Source organism: Lemur catta, chromosome 1 (genome assembly GCF_020740605.2).
Source record: "Lemur catta isolate mLemCat1 chromosome 1, mLemCat1.pri, whole genome shotgun sequence".
In the NCBI taxonomy this organism is placed as follows: Eukaryota; Metazoa; Chordata; class Mammalia; order Primates; family Lemuridae; genus Lemur; species Lemur catta.
Genome location: NC_059128.1, coordinates 116,382,829 through 116,404,059, shown reverse-complemented (window position 1 = coordinate 116,404,059; position 21,231 = coordinate 116,382,829). Strand labels below are relative to the sequence as shown.

At 54.0% G+C, this 21,231-nt stretch overlaps 1 protein-coding gene and 1 long non-coding RNA gene across 4 annotated transcripts in view; one reads left to right on the top strand and one right to left on the bottom strand.

Moving 5' to 3' along the window:
• CACNA1A (calcium voltage-gated channel subunit alpha1 A) overlaps nucleotides 1-9,283 on the top strand; it is a 227,678-nt gene extending 218,395 nt beyond the window's left edge. For all 3 annotated transcript variants that reach the window (XM_045550620.1, XM_045550624.1, XM_045550628.1), the window contains 9 exons: nucleotides 1,969-2,076; nucleotides 2,229-2,329; nucleotides 3,302-3,411; nucleotides 3,517-3,655; nucleotides 3,820-3,933; nucleotides 5,274-5,309; nucleotides 6,272-6,458; nucleotides 6,736-6,986; nucleotides 7,664-9,283. In XM_045550620.1, coding sequence (XP_045406576.1) covers nucleotides 1,969-2,076; nucleotides 2,229-2,329; nucleotides 3,302-3,411; nucleotides 3,517-3,655; nucleotides 3,820-3,933; nucleotides 5,274-5,309; nucleotides 6,272-6,458; nucleotides 6,736-6,986; nucleotides 7,664-8,401 — 1,784 coding nt within the window. In that variant the 3' untranslated portion in view covers nucleotides 8,402-9,283. The remainder of the gene's footprint in view (nucleotides 1-1,968; nucleotides 2,077-2,228; nucleotides 2,330-3,301; nucleotides 3,412-3,516; nucleotides 3,656-3,819; nucleotides 3,934-5,273; nucleotides 5,310-6,271; nucleotides 6,459-6,735; nucleotides 6,987-7,663) is intronic.
• A 4,902-nt stretch (nucleotides 9,284-14,185) lies between these two features.
• LOC123637453 lies at nucleotides 14,186-18,013 on the bottom strand. Its single transcript, XR_006734882.1, has 2 exons — nucleotides 17,972-18,013; nucleotides 14,186-15,606 (listed from the first exon to the last, which is right to left on the bottom strand). It is a non-coding gene; the product is annotated as an uncharacterized LOC123637453 (long non-coding RNA).
• Nucleotides 18,014-21,231: the final 3,218 nt, after the last annotated feature.

Genomic DNA, 21,231 nt, shown 5'->3' with positions numbered 1-21,231 from the left:
TATTATGTCCCTCCCCAAATTCATATATTGAAGGCCTAACCTTTGCTTTGTTGCCTGGGACCCAATCATAGCTCACTGCAGCCTTGAGCTCCAGGGCTCAAGTGATTCTCCTGCCTCAGCCTCCCGAGTAGCTGGGATTACAGGCACATGCCACCACTCAGGCTAATTTTTCTATTTTTTGTAGAGGTGGAGTCTCACTGTGTTGCCCAGGCTGGTCTCGAACTCCTGGCCTAAAGTGATCTTCCTGCCTCAGCCTCCCAAAGTGCTAGGATTACAGGCATGAGCCACCGCGCCCATACGAAAATGACTTTTAACAGGAAATGTCACATTCTCTTCTTTCCCTGTCTCTTAGAAAGGGCCACAAAGACCCCGGGCACCTCAATTGGCTACAGTAGACAGTAAATGTAGCTGGGAATTCCAGCGGCTTCCCATGAGGAAAGAAAAAATGTTATAGGTTGGTGTTGAGAGCCCAACGACAAAGGAGTTTTTCCCAAGGGTCTCCTGCCATGTCCTTGACCTCCCAACCTGAGTCCAGGCCCACCAGTCAGCCACAGCCCCATGAGCTTGGCCCAGTGACCACAGCCTCCTACATCAGTAGACCCCCACAGCCACGAGGTCTAAAGACCCCACCATGGAGCCCGCCCTCCAGTGGCTGAGATGGAGATCAACCACATGAGGTGACAAATACCAAGAAGGAAAAAAAAAGTAGGAGAAAGGCTAGGTAAATGGGGAAGAGGGGTTAAAATGGGGAGTCGGGTGGCAAAGCCTCTTCGATAAATGGTTTGAACATAGACCTGAAGGAGGAGATGATGGAGAGAGCCACATAGATTTTATGGAAACAATGATCCTTGCAGAGGAAATAATAGCCTGTGCAAAGGTCCTGAGGCTGGACCGTGCCTGGCATGCTTGAGGAACAATGAGGAGGTTGGCGTGGCAGGAGCAGGGTAGAAGAGATGACAGCAGAGCATGCAGGGCCATGTGGTTTTACAGGGAAGACTAGGAGTTCACCCTGAGTGAGGTGGGAGCCACGGAGGGTTCTGAGCAGAGGAAGAAAGCAGCCGGACTCAGGTGTGCACAGGTGCTCTCTGGTGGCTGTGGGGGAACAGACTGGTGGGGGTGAGAGGAGAAGAGACAGGAGACCTGGGCAGAGGTGACTGCCCAGTGATGGGGGTAGAACAGTTTAGCGCTCTTTGTCACCTGAAAATCCTCACTCAAGAAAAAGATCTGAGCTCTCCCTATACATCAACAGAAAGGTCCGAGCCGGGCACAGTGGCTCACGCCTGTAATCCCAGCACTTTGGGAGGCCGAGGTGGGAAGATCGCTTGAGCTCAGGAGTTCAGGACCAGACTGGGCAACCTAGTGAGACCCCATGTCTACAAAAAAAAATTTTAACTTAGCAGGATGTGGTGGTGCACACCTATAGTCCCAGCTACTCAGGGGGCTGAGGCAGGAGGATTGCATGAGCCCAAGAGTTGGAGGCTGCAGTGAGCTATGATTGTGCTACTGCACTCCAGCCTGGGCAACAGAGCAAGACCCTGTCTCGAAAAATAATAATATTCTTATGGCAGACACTGCCCCAAGGCTGCACACACATGAGCGACTTTTATCGTCAAACAACCAGGTAAGACAAGGGCTATTGCTGTCATCCCCATTTCACAGATGGGGAAACTGAGGCACCAAGCAATAGAGTAACCTAAGTCAAGCAGTGAGTAAGTGGAACCCAGAGTCGTCCAGCCCCTCTCAGTGCTGGACTGTCTCCCACGCAGCCGCTACACATCCCTGGGCCTGCCGAGAACCAGAGCTGCCTGGCACTTACTCTGGGCTGGGCCCACGGGGCACTAGAGACCCCGTGGGGACCAGAATGGTGGTTTTGGTCTCATCCTTGGGCACTGCTGGCTTTGCAACTGACCCAGAGTCCAGCTGATGTCCGTGCAGGCAGTCAGGGTCTTGTCTGTGCCCACATTGCAGGTGGGGCTGACAAACAGCAGATGGACGCTGAACTCCGGAAAGAGATGATGGCCATTTGGCCCAACCTGTCCCAGAAGACTCTGGACCTGCTGGTCACACCTCACAAGTGTAAGAGCTGGGCCCAGGCCTTGGGCTCCCACCACCCAGGACGGATGGGGAGGGAGGGAAAGAGGAGGCCTGGGGAGGATGCAGGGACAGGGCTGGCACATACAGGGACCCAGGACCAGGGCTCCAAAGAGGCCCCCACCCTGTGCCCCCAGCCACCGACCTGACCGTGGGGAAGATCTACGCGGCCATGATGATCATGGAGTACTACAGGCAGAGCAAAGCCAAGAAGCTGCAGGCCATGCGTGAGGAACAGGTACGTTGTCCATCACCCTGGGGACACCTGGGCTGGGGGACAGTGGCTTGTCACCATGGGAACCAACCAGAACGGAGGACAGCGGTGGCCAAGCCCCAGAGCAGGTCCCTGAAAACGGACTTGCCAAGGACATATAAGCACGGATCAGTTCAACTGCTCCGCCAGTACTTACTGAGTGCCTACTGTGTGCCGGGTGCTTTTCTCGGCCCTAGAGGGTCCAGCTATGAGCAGAACAGACCAGAATCCTTGTCCTCGGGGAGCGAGTGTTCCAGCCAGGACAAGGGACTGAGTCACACAGCGTGGCAGCAGAGAGAAATGTCATGGGGGAAAGTGGAGCAAAGTGCCCCGGAGAGGGGCTGTGCAATGAGAAATGGGTGATCAGAGGAGGCCTCCCTGACGAGGTGACATCTGAGCCAAGGAGATATCTGGGGAAAAGCTTTCCGGGTAGAGGAAATAGCCAGTGTAAAGTCCCTGAGGCTGGACAGAGCCTGGGGTGTTTGGGGAACAGCAAAGAGGTGGATGTGGTGCAACAGAGTGAGGAGGTGCTGGGAGGTCATGGGGCAGATCCTTCAGGGCCTTGGGGGCTGCAAGGAGGACTCTGGCTTTTACCCCAAGGAAGGTGGGAGCCATGGAGGGTTCTTGAGCAGAGGGATATGACCTGACTCAGGTGCTCACAGGCGCCCTCTGGTGGCTGTGGGGGGAACAGACAGTGGGGGTGAGGGTGGGAGCTGGGAGACCTGGGAAGAGGTGGCTTATCTGGTCCAGGTGGGAAAAGAGGAGGCTGTGACTTCACGACTTTAGTAGAGGGATGAGAAGTGGTCCAGTTCTAGGTGGATTTAGAAGAAAGACTTTAGCTGGATCGGACCTGTGTGTGTGTGTGTTTGGCAGGGATGTCAGAACGACTTCTGGACACTGCCCCTGCCCCCTGCCCCCACCCTTGTGCACACACACTGCTCTCTGCCCCTCCGCCAGGACCGGACACCACTCATGTTCCAGCGCATGGAGCCCCCGTCCCCCACGCAGGAGGCGGTTCCCGGCCAGAACGCCCTCCCCTCCACCCAGCTGGACCCGGGAGGAGGCCTGTGAGTGTGGTTATGGCCAGGAGGCAGGGCGTGGGGTCACCGGTGCCCAAGTTCCAGAAGCACCTCAAGCACCCACCACCATCCTGGCCTCTGTCCCCCACGCAGGATGGCTCACGAGAGTGGCATCAAGGAAAGCCCATCCTGGGTGACCCAGCGAGCCCAGGAGATGTTCCAGAAGACGGGCACATGGAGCCCGGAGCGGGGTCCCCCCACCGACATGCCCAACACCCAGCCCAACTCTCAGGTGCCGCTGTGCCCCCCCACACTGCCCTCACAGCTCCCAGGGTGGGGGTCCAGGGTGGTACAGGAGGGAGGGGTCAGGGCCCCCTACTCTGCAGACACCTGGCCACCCCTGGGGTCCCTGTGTCAGGCCCCGGGGCTCACCCAGTGTCACCATCTGCCCTGCAGTCCGTGGAGATGCAAGACATGGGCAGAGACGGCTACTCGGACAGCGAGCACTACCTCCCCATGGAAGGCCAGACCCGGGCCGCCTCCATGCCCCGCCTCCCCGCCGAGAACCAGGTGAGGGCTTTCACCCACCGCCCTGGGGCTGGACCCCCTCTCCATGCTGGGCAGGGCCTGCCCCCTGGAGTCCGTGGTGACATGGTCACCCTCACCCACAACCCCTGGCCATTATACAGCCCAGCACGTCTCCTCCGTTCAAGACCCAGGCCTGGGTGGGACCACCTGCCCCCTCTCCAGGCCACACCTGCAGCGCCTGGAGGTCGTCCTCCCTAACAGAGGGCAGAGCGGGGAAGGGCTGCCCTTGGGCACGTTTGGGGGTGCTGAGGGGGGACAGGATTCATCAGACCCAAGTGACAGCTGCAATCATTAACCACCACCCCCACAAATACACACTTATGCACACATGCACAACACACAGCACACATGTGTCCACACGTGCATACAGATGTGTCTACTTGCATGCATGTGCACATGGGCATATACATACTGCACGCATGCACACACATGCCCACATCGGTCTGCACACAGGAATGTGGGAGGTCCTGGCAGCAGAGTCTAGGGTGGGTCAGGGGTTTGTATTTTGTCTGGTGTCTGTGGGGGCCGGGGGGCGGGGCAGGGTGTGCACCTGATGTGTGTCTGTGTGTGGCTGCTTTATCCTGCTGTCCCAGGCTCACGGAGACAGAGGGGCTGGGAGCTGGGGGCATGGTTGGCTGCCCACCCAGCCTGAGAGGTGGGGGCCTATGGGCCCAGCCCACCCCCTGGGGAGCCGCGGGCACAGGGCGAGGGCTTGTCTAGCTGTGTGGAGCTTCCCGTGTGCTGTGCTGCGGCACGTGCGTGGGGCAGAAGGCTGCATTGTGTGCCTGGCTGGGCCCAAGTCGCCCGAGGGCCTGGCCTCTGGCTGCTGGGAACCCAGGGTGGGGGCACCCAGCCTGCATGTGGCTGCCCATTCCTGTCCCGTGGGCTCCCCTCCCTCAGGACCGAGCTGCTGGGCCCCAGGGGAGGATTGGGACAAGCCCAAATGACAGCCACCGCCTGAAGCTTTGAGTGTCAGCTGGGGCCAGGGGCTGGGGTGCATCGCATGTGGCCCCGTGGCCACGCCATCCCATCTGTCAGTCCCACGCCTCTGCCATCTGTCTGTCCGTGTCTCCTGTCTGTCTCCTCCGTACCCATGGGAGGACGGCCGGCCAGGCCCTGGGGCACCCACCCCACCCCACCCACCAGGAAATTTTAACTTTTCTCTTCCTCCCTTCCTTCTCCCCCAACTTCACTTCTCCAGACCCTCTCTCCCCTCCCTGGCACCCCTCCATGTACCACCGCCTCACTCTCCCTCTTGCCTTTTATATTTATTTTCTTCTTTCTGTTTTTTCTGTGTGCACCATCCCGTGGGGCTGTGACAGAGGAGGAGGGGCCGGCCACGTGGGAATAACCTCAGTGTATGTACTGCGCCCACCCGCTGCCCACCAGCTCCGGCCCCCTCTTCCTCCCCACCCCCCCTCTGGGGAGTCCCTTTGTCTCTCACCCCCTGCCCCCACCCTTTCTCTGCAGACTGCACCCCCTCCCCCCATGGAGCCCCATCCTCATGTGTTGTGTCCTGTGTGTGCCCCACGTGTGCCCTGACAGGGCGGGGCCACCCCTACCCCCGTCTCTTCAGACCTCCATCCCAGGGCCAGGAGGCAGCAGCTCTCCAAGGGGCCTCTCCTGCTTGTTCCCCTGACACCACCCTGGGCCCCCTGGCCCTGCAGCCTCCTGCCTTGGGTGATGCCACCGGCAGCTCAGTTAGGCTGGGCCCTCTGCGGGGTGGAGGGAATGTCCTCCCCGTCTTCCTTCTTCCCTCCTCTGCCTCCCGCAGAGAATCCTTTCTATCAGGGCTGGACCTGGGGTGCAGCATCTACAGGCTCCCCAAGGATGGGAAGGGGGGCCCCCAGGGCCTCAGATGCCAGGGCAGCTGCCCGGGAGCTCCCCAGGCCAGGCCTGGGCAGAGGGAGCCGGACGTGGAAGGCAGGAGAGCACAGCCCACTTGGCCTGAGCTGGGGCCCCAGCGCCTGGCCCTGAGCCTTTACACAGGTCACCCAGTCGCAGGGCTGAGGGCACACAGCCCGGACCCCCAGGTTTGCAGCCCGCACTCGGGGAGAGCTTCCCTTCAGCCAGCCTGTTGGATCCTGGCAGGGGCCCCGGGGCTGGGAGGTGGGGATCAGACAGGACCTCCCGGCCAGGGCCTGGTCGCTCTGGAGCAGCTAAGGCCTCAGGCACCTCCCCAGCCCCTGCCCCTGGATGGTCACACCCTCGTCCGTCACCGAAGGCCGCCTGCCAGGCTGCTGCAATGGGGGTGGGAAGGACCGTCACTGCCGGGTGCCGGCCGCTGACCCTGGCCCGATGGCTGTCCCCCCACCCCCAGACCATCTCAGACACCAGCCCCATGAAGCGCTCAGCCTCTGTGCTGGGCCCCAAGGCCCGGCGCCTGGACGACTACTCGCTAGAGCGCATCCCACCGGAGGAGAACCAGCGGCACCACCAGCGGCGCCGCGACCGTGGCCACCGTGCCTCCGAGCGCTCCCTAGGCCGCTACACCGACGTGGACACAGGTGGGCAGCCCTGCGGGGGCCCAGGAACAGGAGGGTCTGAGACAAGAAAAAGGGAGAGGTGTCTGGGGAGGGGACAGAGGGGGCCAGGCAGTGGTGGCTGCAGAAGCCTGGGGACTGAGGCCCCCTACTGCCACAGCCCAGGGGTAGGCTCCTCTCTCTAGGCCCCCCAGAACCTCAGGGTGATCTCCTGTGTGCACGACCACCCCGCCCCTCCCTCACGGCTGTCTGTCTGTCTGACCTGCTATCTGTCTGTCTGTCTGACCCCTGCTGGGCCCAGGGCTGGGGACAGACCTCAGCATGACCACCCAGTCGGGGGACCTGCCGCCGAAGGAGCGTGACCAGGAGCGGGGCCGGCCCAAGGACAGAAAGCATCGACCACACCATCACCACCACCACCACCACCACCCCCCGCCCCCCGACAAGGAGCGCTACACCCAGGAGCGGCCCGACCATGGCCGGGCCCGGGTCAGGGACCAGCGCTGGTCCCGCTCACCCAGTGAGGGCCGAGAGCACATGGCACACAGGCAGGTGGGTGCCTCGAGTGGCGACCCCAGGCCAGGGCTCACCAGCGGAGAGGAGGCTGCCCACCACCTGGGGGAGGTCCCCCCACCCAATGACAACGGCCACACCAGGCGGGTGGGTGTCCGATCACCGATCTCAGGCCAGCATCAGGCTCCCCAAGCCAGGGAGCACCTGGCAGGGATGGAAACCACCCCTCCGCCACACTGGCTCCCCACTCTGTCCCCCCAGTCCCTGCCACCCGCCGCCCCTCCCGCCGCAGCTGCTTCCTTCTTGGTTGTGGATCACGTTTGAGTTCAGGGCCGCGCTGCCCCTTGCCTTTCGCTTTCCTTTAACCCGGCTTCCCCTTTTTGTTTCAATTATGATTTCTGTCCTCTGGACGCCTGTGAGTAATTTTTGAAACTTCTGCTATTTTAACCCCAAAACTTACAAAACTCCATTTCTCATTTCTCTTTTCACTTTGTTGTGTTGGTTTTTGACTCCCCCCTCCTCCTTGTCTCTCACTCCTCCTCCCCCTCCTTCTCTCCCCTGTGGCTGTGGCTTTTCTCCTTTTTTTCCATTCGAATGTCCTGTGTCCCCCCCTCCTCCCCCTTCCCCTCCCCATCCTCTGTGTCTCCTCCCGTCTCCTCCTGGTTGATTTTGTTGTATCTTTTTTTTTGATTTCCTTTGTTTCAATTTTCGTGTAGGGCAGTAGTTCCGTAAGTGGAAGCCCAGCCCCCTCAACATCTGGTACCAGCACTCCGCGGCGGGGACGCCGCCAGCTCCCCCAGACCCCGTCCACCCCCCGGCCACACGTGTCCTATTCCCCCGTGATCCGTAAGGCCGGCGGCTCGGGCCCCCCACAGCAGCAGCAGCAGCAGCAGCAGCAGCAGCAAGCAGTGGCCAGGCCGGGCCGAGCGGCCACCGGCGGCCCTCGGAGGTACCCAGGCCCCGCAGCCGAGCCTCTGGCCGGGGAGCGGCCACCCACAGGGGGCCACGGCAGCAGCCGCTCCCCAGGGATGGAGCGGCGGGCCCCAGGCCTGGCCCGGAGTGAGTCCCCCAGGGCCTGTCGCCACAGCGGGGCCCGGTGGCCGGCATCCGGCCCGCAGCACGTGTCCGAGGGCCCCCTGGGTCCCTGGCACCATGGCTACTACCGGAGCTCCGACTACGAGGAGGCTGATGGCCGGGGCAGCGTGGGCGGCGAGGAGGCCACAGCCGGGGCCTACGACGCGCCACCTCCCGCGCGACACACGTCCTCAGGCGCCACCGGGCGCTCGCCCAGGACTCCCCGGGCCTCAGGCCCGGCCTGCGCCTCGCCTTCCCGGCACGGCCGGCGACTCCCCAACGGCTACTACCCGGCGCACGGACTGGCCAGGCCCCGCGGGCCGGGCTCCCGGAAGGGCCTCCACGAACCCTACAGCGAGAGCGACGATGACTGGTGCTAAGTCCGGGCGAGGTGGCGCCCGCCCGGCCCCCCACGCACCCCACGCACACGCCCCACCCAGAGGAGCCGCGCAGAGGCCACAGGGCTCAGCACAGAGGGCCCAGGACAGGGCCAGCGGGGACACCCCAGACTCTGGAGGGGCCAGGGCTGGGCCACAGGGGTGTCCCACAAAGCCCCTTGGCCAGAGAAGACCCTTCTGGGCAGTGACAGCACCCCCCACACAGCCCCCAGCCCCACTCACCCACCCACGACAGGGGCTCTCGGGTGGGGGGGGTGCAGAGGGCAGACAAACCACACCGCCAAGGGATTTGAATTAACTCAGCCATTTTTGGAGAACTTTGGGGTACATGAAAAACACACACACACAAACACAAAACATTTTTAAAAGAAAAAAAAAAAAAACGGGGAGAAAAAAATAGCTTCTATTGATGAGTTTTATCATCTCAATTGAATCTTTCCTGTCCCTGGTGAACTCAAGCTGGTGGCCGCGTGCGGAAAAACCCAGCAGGAAGCGGGACCCCAGCGCCCTACACCGACCGCCAGACACACTCACATCCACACACGTTCTCAGACACACCCAGGAGTGCTTGCTGGTTACACCAAACCCTACTATTACTGCCTGCAGAAAATCAATTAAAAAATAATAATAATAAACGATTTTAAAAAGGACAAAAAAATTAATGATGGGGAAAAGAGGCATTTTTTTTCTGACATTTGGTCCTGCTTGAAGTAACAGAAGAAGAAGAAAAAAAAAACCCACCACCACCACCAAATTCCTCTGCTTCCTTTTTCCTTTTTTCCTACCTTGTTTGAAAACCGTGGGCTTGGGACTGTGAATTATTGCATGACATTAAAAAAGAAAAAAAAAATAAAAAAAGTTGAAGCAAAGGGCTTTTGAATGGGAATGATCTTTGTCCCTTGGTGAAGAACTGCCAGGGTCTCTCCCCTGGGGAATCGCAGAAGGAGGCGCTTTGTTGGCTCCTGGCAGAAGCGTATGGAAGTGGGAAAGCGTAAGAAAGCTGTAGGTCCCCAGTTCCCGGCTCTTTGGGATGTCTGGGTATTGTCCCAAACCCAGCAGAGAGGCAGGCAAGCCTCCCTCCTCGGTGGCCAGAGCTGGAGGGACCCTGACTGCATTAGTGGCTCAGAAAAGACAAAACCAAAGACACTAACCAGGTCACCAGGTACCCGTGCTTGGGGACGGACTGAGTGCACCCTACCCCCATGCTGTTAGCCTATGGCCCACGTTTCTCCGGATGCTTAGGGCCCACCTAAGAGCCACCATCCTGGATTATAAAGCACTCCCAGAGGGCTGGGCCTGCAGGACCTTGGGAAAAAACATGAGGCTCCAAACATCAGCAAACACCATTGCAAACACCCTGCAGGGGGCACCTGGCAAACCCAGCTGAGGGCACCTGTGGCCAGGAAGGTTTTCTCCAGCAAGGAGTGAGCCCCACTCTGTCGCAGCCTCTGGCACTTCCCACCTCCAAGCAGCTGTTTCTGAGGGGCTCTGCCCTGAGACACAGACTTTCCTGAGATGTCCCCAAATTACCTACAGCCGCTGGAGAGTTCAGGGATCCAAGTCAGATCAGCCCATGGGTGGTGGGGGAGAGGGGGTGGTCACACCCAGCTCAAGGTGCAGGCAGGTACAGGTGAGGGCGGGGTTCTTGGGGGGGACTGACAGCCTGTCCTTCTTCAATCTTCAGCCTCACCTGCTCCTGTCCACCCACCTGGACACTGCCACTCCAGCCTTCCAGAAGCGGGGTGCAAGAAAGAAGGCGATAGAGGACCCCTACCCATAGGACCTCACCTCCCTGCCCGTTTCATGAATGCTTCTGTGAATATTGTCTATGTCCACAAATCTATAGTAAGATTAGGTGAGGGGGCTGTGCCCATTCACAGGAGCAAAGGGCCAGTTAGTCCCCTTGTTTGAGTTGGGGCCAAGAGCCTTTCTTTGCCCTGAAAGAGCAGCTCTCAGTTCTCCCTAGAAAGGGCTTAAAGAATCCCACAAAATCTGCAGACAAGGAAAGATGGATGGCGCTCAGGGAACATCCTATGCAGTTACCAGAAGAAGGGGAATTGGGAGTCAGGTGTGGAGAGACTAGACACAGATGTCTACCACACCCCAACTTCAGGGCCACTCCTTAGACCCTGAGGGACTTGGAAGTGCTACCTCCTCTGGCATCCTCCCCCAACAACTCAGTTCCAGTTTCACTTGCTGTGTGACTTCAGGCAAGTGACTTAACTACTCTGTGCCTCTGTTTTCTCATCTGTAAAATGGAGCCATAGTAGAGCCGCTTATGGAGAGTAAACGCATTGTTCTACATCAGTAGTCAGCATGCTTTTTCTTAAAGGGTCAGAGAGTAAATATTTTCGGTTTTGTGGCCCAGACAGTCTTCTGTTGCAATGCTTCTACTCTGCTGTTGTATCAGGAAAGCAGCCATAGTGAGCATGGTTGTGTTCCAATAAAACTTTATTTGTAAAATCAGGCATTGGGCCAGATGCAGTGGGGTGGCTAGTGCCTATAATCCCAGCCGAAGTGGGAGGATTGCTTGAGGCTAGGAGTTCAAGACCAATCTGGGCAACATAACAAGACCCCATCTCTAAAAAAAAAAATTTTTTTTTACTAATAATTAGCTTGGTCAGGGGGATCACTTGAGCCTGGGACTTTGAGATTGCAATGAGCTGTGATCACACCACTGCACTCCAGCCTGGGTGACAAGCGAGACCTTGTCTCTAACAAAAAAAAAAAAAGAAAGAAAAAATTTTTGGACAGGTCTTCCTTGAGCTTACCTTTGGCAAAAAAGCTACAGCCTCCAGAAGGCAGGGCAGGCAGAGCTCCTTCTAAAATAATGGCATCTTGGCCTGGCGTGGTGGCTCACACCTGTAATCCTAGCACTCTGGGAGGCCGAGGCGGGTGGATCCTTTGAGCTCAGGAGTTCAAGACCAGCCTGAGCAAGAGTGAGACTCTGACTCTACTAAAAGTAGAAAGAAATTAGCTGGACAACTAAAAATATATAGAAAAAATTAGCCAGGCATGGTGGCGCATATCTGTAGTCTTAGCTACTCGGGAGGCTGAGGCAGAAGGATTGCTCCAGCCCAGGAGTTTGAGGTTGCTGTGAGCTAGGCTGATGCCATGGCACCCTAGCCAGGGTGACAGAGCGGGACTCTGCCTCAAAAAAATAAAAATAAATAAATAAATAAATAAATAAAATAATGGCATCTGGGAAGTGACTGGTCCAAGGAGAAGCTAAAGAAGGTTTTAACTTCCTAACCAGGCAATTTGACTAATCACAACGCCCACAGTCTTCTAAACAAGCTGCTGCCCAAGGCGGGGCTGGCCTCTGGCAAAGGTTCCCCTCCCATGGCACTGGGGCAAGACATGTCTGGCAGCCAGTGGGGTGCACCAGGGCTCAAGCTATTTCCCTTCAGGGAAAGAGGCCCACTGCCCAGTTGCTGGACCCAAGGCCAAGTCTATGGATGAATGCTGGAGGCTGGACCCCAGGCCTGCACAGTCCACACCATCAGGCCACAGTGAGCGTTGAGTTGCCCAGGAGACATGTGGTGGAAGGATCAGGATATGAAGAGGTGGATAGGGGCTTAGGCCCTGGTCTCACATCCCCTCAGTTCATTTCCTGAGCCCCATCACTTGGAAGGCAGAAGGGGCAAAGGAAATGGAGGCTCTGAGGGCCATGTGTGGCATGCAAACGCCCTGGGCAGCTCCCTTCCTGCGGCATGAAAATCTGAGTCTCTTCCAGATGTGTCCTCTGGGTTCAAGGAATCACCATCCCTTCCCTATAATCCATAGCCCCTACTTGCTACCTCTCTGAGCCTCAATGTCCTGTCTGTAAAATGAGGATCTACCACTGTGTCAAGGGAGAAAAATTTCTCCTCTACCTTTTTAGATTCAGTGACAGGGGCCTGCAAATTAAACTAACAAAAGATAGATTAACAGGAGAAAATGCACACCAATTTTATTAATATTTATGAATAACGGAGTTCACAGAATAGAAGTGAAAGTCAAAGAAGCAGTCAGACTCAGGAGCTTATATGTGTTCATTTTAACAAAGGAAAGGGCGTTTGAGCTCTGAGGAATGATAAATTGTGGGAAGTGCCTAGGAAATATATGGGGGAAACTAATGGGAGATGAGTTATTTTAGTAAGATCTGTTTCTTGTAGACTCAGCTTGGGGTTGACTTTCCATCTCCAGTGATAAGAATCACTCTCCTCTCACTGGTTAGGAGAAGATGGGACACTTCCACAAAGGGAATTTCATGTCACCTTCGTAAAGGGAAACTTACATCCAGCTTTGAGGCAGAAAGGGGAAGGCAGAGAATTCTTTCTGCGTCTCCTGTTTCTCAATAGCTGTCAGCTCAAACTAACCCTTATGCTAGAGTGATATAATCGGGAACACCCTATCCTGACCCCCTTCAGCTGCCACCAAAGGACTGGGGTGGGGGAGTTGATGGGTCACATCACTGAGCTCAAGGACTCTGGGGGAGAGCCAGGTCAGTTTGCAGGCACCAACCAGAGCACCCCAGCTTCAGGGACTGCTGACTCCTCGGGAACTCAGGGCAGTGTAAGGTGAAGGCCTGATTTTAGCCAGGCATGGTGGCAGGCGCCTATAGTCCCTGCTACTTGGGAGGCTGAGGCAGGAGGATTGCTTGAGCCCAGGAGTTTGAGATTGCAGTGAGCTGTGTTGACACCACTGCACTCTACTTGGGGCAACAGAGTGAGACACAGTCTCAAAAATAAATAAATAAAAATAAAAATAAATAGTGCTCAGAAAACTGGATAACTATATGCAGAAGAATGAAACTAGACCCCTAATCTCTCACCATACACAAAAATCAAATCAAAATAGATTGAAGACTTAAATCTAAGACCTGAAACTATACAACTACTAGAAAAGAAAAAAAAAAAACCATTGAGGGAAATGCTCTAGAACATTTGGTCTGGGCAAAGATATTTTGTGTAAGACCCCGAAAGCACAGCCAAACAAAGCAAAAATAGAAAAATGGGATTACATCATGCTTTTTAAATTTCTTCTTAAGAAATTATGTCTCCTAGGTTGCCCAGGCTGGCATCAAATTCCTGGGCTCAAGGGAATCCTCCTGCCTCACCCTCCTGAGTAGCTGGGACTACAGGCACGCACCACTGCACCTGGCTTGAAAAAAGGTTTTAAGGGTGCCCAGGCACTTTCTTCTCCAAAAAGTGCATCCTGCAGCTCAGGATCCCCCTGGCTCATCAAAGACCACATTATAATAATTAACTGGACAATCAAATTAGACTCAGAGCCCTGCAAAACTAAGTCCTGGGCTTTGTTCAAGGCGTTGTCCCCAGCTCCTGGCTCCCAGGAGGGAGGGGGTGGGAGGGGAAAGGGACGGGGACCGAGGACAAAGGGACATTGGTTGACCTGAGGTTGCACACGCTGGACAAGTGTGAACAGCAGGCAGGTCCACAGCGCCACCTAGAGGCCAAATGGAAAACAGCCCAGGACAAGACCCCTCCAACTATAGCTGCTGGAGAAACCTGAACTTGGACCCAGGCAAACAGGCAGTGGAGGGCACTAGAGCATCCCACCTCCCAGCTCCAAGGACAGAAGTGTGACCGATGGGGATATAATGAATATAGATGAAAAGAATTTTTTTTCAGAGTCTCGCTTGGGTGCCCAAGGGTAGAGTGCAGTGGCATCATCATTGCTCACAGAAGCCTCAAATTCCTGGGCTCAAGTGATCCTCCCACCTCCGCTTCCCAGAGTGCTAGGATTATAGGTGTGAGCCACTACGCCAGGCCAAAACACAGTCTTTATTAAAAAAAAAAAAAAAAGCAAGGGATATGAACGTGCACCTCCAGGAGGAGGTGGGTGGCCTTAGAATCCCACAGAAGTTATCTGGCTACAGAGGTCACTACATACATGTAGGGGCTGTCACTGGCCTTCAGCTCCTTGTGGGTACCCCTAAGTCAGGGGCCACTCACTGGGCTTCCAATGTGGTGCAGAGCTGGGCAGGGGCGGGGAAGGGTGGCCTAGCCAGGGAGAAGCCAAGGTCAGCAGGGACCCAGCCAGGATTTCTTCTCAGGGAGATGCCCCAGCCTCCCTGGTACGAACTGGGCAGTAGAGGCGGAAAAAGTCGCCTTTAAATATAGCTCAGCACCATCTGACGCTGCAGGTCTGCAGCCCTGTGCTGTATGCAGTCGGAGTCAATGGAAGGAAGCCAGCAACCGCCCCCTACCCAGCCATCCTCTTCCGTGCCTGGGTTTCAGACGCCCCCACCTCTCAGCCAGCCACCCCTTCCCTCGAAGCCTCAAACAGCCCAGTGACAGCCCGCGGCTCTGAGGTCCAGGCTGTCTGTAAATGTGAGATATAAAAAGAACCATGGGGTGGGAATGGCCACGGGCTTGCTAAGAGATGCCACCCCCACGCTGCCCACAGCACCGCAGACACCCACGCACACACAGATGTGTGCTCGTGCGCTTGCACGCAGACACGCTGTGACAAGCCCGCATTTAGAATCTCGGAGAAGGAGGCAGCTGGCGGAATGCCAAGCCTGACTGTGAGAAAGGCCTCTCTCCTCCAGCAGAGCTGGACCCTGGAAATTGCAAATCATGCAGATGATCTAGCTGGGGCTCAGGTCACGCCTGTCCCAGGAGCTCGCCTCTCAGCAAGGACACCGGGACACCGTTGGGCTCTGGCTGCTGTCTCCTGCAAGACTCCAGCCTTCCCAGGCTGTGAATGCGCATGCCTTTGAATTTGACCATGGGTCATTAATGCCTCCTGTCCCTCAGCCCCACCTCCAACTGGCCATATAGCTGCACTTCTGCTCAGGGAGTCCATCCTCCTGCCCACTTCTCTGCTTCCAAAGACCCTCCCTCCTTCGTCTGGGTACCTGCAGCTTCCACCCAGCCAGCCCCCGGGCTCTCTGCTCACACACCCCGCCCAGCCTGCAGCGTGCAGCTCCCCACATGCACCAGAGCCACGAGGCGTCCGCATGCTGCCTCGGCCCACCTCTCCTCCTGGACTGGCGGACCACTCCCTTCGCCCTCCCATCTGGCACTTTCTGCCGTTCCTTCAGCTATACATTGAGCACTGGCTGAGCGCCAGGCACAGACCCGGGGCTGGGGGTGTACAGTGGTCAGATGGGGACTGTCTCAGTCCCTGTAGACGCACAGTCACATGGCGGGGGGCAGGTAGAGAAGCCTTCAACCAACCTACATCAATAAACAATAAGAAAAAGCACAGATGTAATGAATGACGACTGGGGTGTCATTCAGGGCAATGCAGGGAGGACTCGGCTTCCTCAGAAGGGTAAGGAAAGGTTTCCATGAAACCCTAAGGACAAACGCTGTAGTAGGAAAAGGGAGAGGTGAGGGGACATCCCGTGCAGGGAAGGAAGCTCCAAGATAGAGCACATTGAGAGGACCGAGATGGGAATTGCGCTGCTTGGGACTATTTGGCTTTTATCCTAGAGGCACTAGGGAGCCATTGAAGGCTCAAGAGAGCTGGCATCCTCAGACTGCCCTTTGTAAAAGCTCATTGGCTTAGAGACAGAAAGAACAATAGGGGAGAAGGGGGAATGGTGAGTTGATCTTTGATAGATACAGAGTTTCAGTTTTGTAAGATGAAAAGAAGTGATGGATGGTGGTGTTGCTTGCACAACAATGGGAGTAGACTTAATGCTACTGAACTGTGCGAGGGCTGTCCGGAAAGTGTCCAGCCATTGTTAATATAATGAGAACAGTTACATGGCTGGATACTTTCCAGACAGCCCTCATACACCTGTAAGTGGGTATAATGGTAAATTTTATGTTATATGCATTTTATTTTATTTTTTATTTATTTTTTACGTTTTAGAGACAGGGTCCTGCTCTGTTACCCAGGCTGGAGTGCAGTGGTGCCATCATAGCTCACTATAGCCTCAAACTCCTGGGCTCAAGCAATCCTCCTGCTTCAGTCTCCTAAGTGGCTGGGATTAAAGGTGCATGCCACCATGCCTGGCTAATTTTTTGTATTTTTTTCTTTTTGGTAGAGATGGAGTCTCTCTCTTGCTCAGGCTGGTCTCAAATTCCTGGCCTCAAGCGATCCTCCCAACTTGGCCTCCCAAAGTGCTGGGATTGTAAGCATGAGTCACCATGCCTGGCCCTGTGTTATGTATACTTTAACACACACACAAACTAAAAAGCTCATTGGCTAAGGTGGAAACAACCCAAATATCAATCAATAAATGGACAATCAAAATGTGCCATAGGCACACAATGAAATATTATTCAACCATAAAAGGAATGAAGTCTTCATACATGCTACACACATACTACATACTTCATACATACTACATACTTCATACATACTACAATGTACATGAACCTCGAAAACATTAAATAAATACTGAGTGAAAGAAATCAGACACAAAAGGCCACATAGTGGATGATTTCATTGATATGAAATGTCCAGAACAGGCAAATGCATAGAGACAGAAAGCAGACTGGTGGTTGCCAGGGGCTAGGGGAGGGAGACGAGGAGTTAGTGTTTAATGAGGACAGAGTTGCAATTTTGCAAGATTAAGAGTTCTGGAGATGGATGGTGGTGATGGTTGCACGGCAAGGTGAACATACTAAATGTCATTGAAATGTTCATTTTAAAATGGTTAATTGTGCCAGGCAAGGTGACTCACGCTTATAGTCCCAGTTACTTGGGAGGCTGATGTGGGAGGGTCACCTGAGCCCAGGAGTTGGAGGATGTCGTGGGCTATTATCATGCCTGTGAACAGCCATTGCACTCCAGATGCCATCTCTAAAAATAAAAATAAACACTAAAAAAATAAAATGAATGGCTAACTTTATGTTGCATGAATTTTCCTTCCATTTAGGAAAAAAAAAGGGAGGCCCATGTCAATTGTAGGTTGACATTAAGGTCTTGGACCCCTTAGTGCAGGGGTCTGCAAGCTTCTTCTCCAATGGACCAGACAGTAAATGTTTTCAGCTTCAAGGGCCAGACAGTCTGTTGCAATGACTCAATTCTGTCTCGGAGAAGACGTAAAAGCAGCCACAGATACGAGGTAAATGAATGAGCATAGCTCTGTGCCAATAAAACTTTATTTATGGACACCAAAATTTGAATTGCATAAACTTTTCCCATGTCGTGAAATTTTCCTTTTGATTTTTTTCTCCCAATGATTTAAAAATGAAAAAGCCATTCTTAACTCGCAGGCTGTGCAAAAACAGGTGGCAGGCTGGATTTAGCAAGCCTGGCTTCAGATGGATCCAACACCATCTCTTCCCTCATTCCAGCCCACATCTGCCCCATCTAAACCCATACCAGGGTGTCTGGGAGGATTATCTATTTTTTTTTAAAGTTTTTATAAGGATATAAAAGCAAAAGATGGGTTGGGGGGTGCCCAACTACTTGGGAGGCTGAGGCAGGAGGATTATTTGAGGCCAGAATTCAAAGATCAGCCTGGGCAACATAGCAAGACCCACATCTCTACTAAATAAATAAATAAATTTTAAAAAATTATTTAAAGCAAAAGGTTATATGGTACAGCAATGTGGTTGGAAGGAGCGGGAGGGTCTCTCATACCTGTTATCCCAGAACTTTGGGAGGCCAAAGTGGGAGGATCACTGGAGGCCAGGAGTTCAAGACCAGCCTGGGTAACATAGCTTGATCTCGTCTGTATAAGAAAAAATAAATTCATTAATTAAATTTTAAAAAGGAAAGAAAAATTCACTTAACATAAAATAACCATTTTAAAGTAGCAGTTCCCAACCTTTCTGGCACCAGGGACTGGTTTCATGGCAGACAATTTTTCCACAGGGGGGATGGTTTCAGGATGATTCAAACACATTACATTTATTGTGCACTTTATTTCTATTGTTATTACATTGTAATATATAATGAAATAATTATACAACTCACCATAATGCAGAATCAGTGGGAGCCCTGGGCTTGTTTTTCTGCAACTAGACAGTCCCATGGCGGGGGGGTGATGGGAGACAGCGACTGATCTGACAGGAGGCAGAGCTCAGGTGGTGATGCGACTGATGGGGAGCAGCTGTAAATACAGATGAAGCTTCTCTCACTCGCCCACCGCTCACCAACTGCTGTGCAGCCCGATTCCTAACAGGCCACGGACCGGTACCTGTCTGCAACCCAGGGTTTGGGACTGCAGTGTTAAAGCATACAATTCAGTGGCACTTAGTACATTCACAGTGTTGTGCAACCACCACAGTTCCAGAACATTTCCATTCCCCCAAAAGGAAACTCCATCCCCATTAGCAGTCCCTCTCCATTCTCCCTCCCTGTATCCCTACGGATTTGTCTATTCTTGACATTTTTACATAAATGGAGCTATACTACATGTGGCCTTTTGTGTCTGGCTTCTTTCACTCAGCCTCATGTTTTCAGATGCCCTCCATGTTATGACATGGGCGTGGGTCAGTGCTTCGTTCCTTTTCGTGGCTGAGTAATATTCCATCGTATGGATATACCACAACTGGTTTATCCTCTTATCCCGCATGGACATTTGGGCTGTTTCCACCTTTTGGCTATTGTAAATAGTGCTGCTGTGAACATTTGTGTAAAGGGATTTGTTTGTTCCCTGTTTTCAATTCTTTGGGGTATGCTGGCTTGCTTTTTGACTCAACATTACAGCAAATATATCCCATCGGCAGGCTGGCTCTGCACCCAATCTTTGGGTGGTTTGGGCAACAAACTCAGTCAATGTGTGTGGAATGAATGAATCAATCGATTAATCGGGCCGGGTGCAGTGGCTCAGGCCTGTAATCCCAGCACTCTGGGAGGCCGAGGCAGGAGGGTTGCTTGAGCCCAGGAGTTCAAGACCAGCCTGAGCAAGAGTGACACTGCATCTCTACTAAAAATAGAAAAATTAGCTGGGTGTCGTGGTGCACACCTGTGGTCCCAGCTACTTGGAAGGCTGAGGCAGGAGGATCACTTGAGCTCAGGCGTTTGAGGTTGCAGTGAACTATGACGACGCCAGGGCACTCTACCCAGGGTGACAGAGCAAGACTCTGTCTCAAAAAAAAATCAATTAATCAATATTTAGATGAACCTTTCCTCAGCAGTAGGGCAGTTTGGGTTTACAGAGAAGCCAAACAGTCAAGGTCAGAGCTTTAAAGGCACAGAGTGGGACCAGGAGTGTTTTGTCAGTGAGCCCAGCAAAACAGAGAAAGGGTGTGTAGACTGCATCTTCTTGAACTCTGGAGCCTCAGATAGTTTCCTGGAAAGGTTCCCACCTGGCCTCAAAGTCCAACTTTAAGGAACAGAGAAATAGGGGGCTGGGGTTACCCAGAGACAACTTCCCAGAGGGTGAAGCCGGCCTGTATGGTGCAGCAGTGTCCCGGGAGGATACGCCTGGTCTCTGTCCTGCAGGGCCCACTCCTTGCCTGGCAGCTGCTCGAAGCCCACATGACAGATGCTGGGAATGGGAGGACCTGAGAGAGAGACAGAGGCAGAAATCAGACAGGACATGGCCGGGCGCAGTGGCTCACGCCTGTAATCCTAGCACTCTGGGAGGCTAAGGCAGGAGGATCACTTGAGCCCAGGAGTTCGAGACCAGCCTGAGCAAGAGCAAGAGTGAGACCTCATCTCTACTAAAAATAGAAAAAAGTAAGCCAGACATGGTGACGCATGCCTGTAGTTCCAGCTACTTCCGAGGCTGAGGCAGGAGGATCGCTTCAGCCCAGGAGTCTGAGGTTGCTGTGAGCTAAGCTGATGCCACAGCACTCTAGCCCGGGTGACAGAGTGAGACTCTGTTTCAAAAAAAAAAAAGAAAAGAAAAAAGAAAAGAAAAGAAATCAGAATCATCCTTTCCACAAGCTCCCATGGAAAGGATCAGGAAGAAATCTGCAGAGGCTGGGCACAGTGGCTCATGCCTATAATCAATTCCAGCACTTTGGGAGGCCAAGGTGGGAGGATTGCTTGTGGCCAGGAGTTCAAGACCAGCCTGAGCAAGAGCAAGACCCCGTCTCTACTAAAAACAGAAAAATTAGCCAGGTGTCATGGCATATACCTGTAGTCCCAGCAACTCGGGAAGCTGAGCCAGGAGGCTCACTTGAGCCCAGGAGTTGGAGACTGTATCGAGCTATGATGACACCACTGTAGTCCAGCCTGGGTGACAGAGTGAGACCTTATCTAAAAAAAAAAGATCGGATCCCCATTTGTCCAATCCAGGGGTTGACAAAATTCTACAAAGGGCCACATATGAAATATGCTCAGCTGTGTAGGTCTCTGTTGAAACAGCTCCACAAAGCAGCCACAGGCAATACGGATGAGAATGGGTGTGACCTGTATACACTTAATTCAAGAAGGCTGAAACTGCAATTTTATATAATTGTTACGTGTGGTGGAATATTCTTGTCTTCAACCATTTAAAAATGTATTAATAAAAAGAAAAATACATTCTCAGCCCGAAGGCTGTGCAGAAACAGCAGGCAGATGTGGCCCCCGGGCTGTGGTTTGCCTACCCTGGTCCAATTAGCTTCAGGCTCATCCTCCAGCATGTCTCTTGGGGACCGGCACAGGCGAGGCAGTGCACAAAGACTTGCCGCATGAATGAGCCATGTATGCATGAATGGTGGCAACAGCATGTTGGCTTTGCAGCCGGCCAGGCCAGCAAACCCTGATCTCTTTGCTTCCTTCCTGAGCAACCTCAGGGAAGCTGCTTAACCTCTCTGGGCCTCTGGTTTTCAGCTGGAAATGATTCTGATGCCAGTCTTCTTTTTTTTTTTTTTTTTTTTTTGAGACAGAGTCTTACTCTGTTGCCTGGGCTAGAGTGAGTGCCGTGGCGTCAGCCTAGCTCACAGCAACCTCAAACTCCTGGG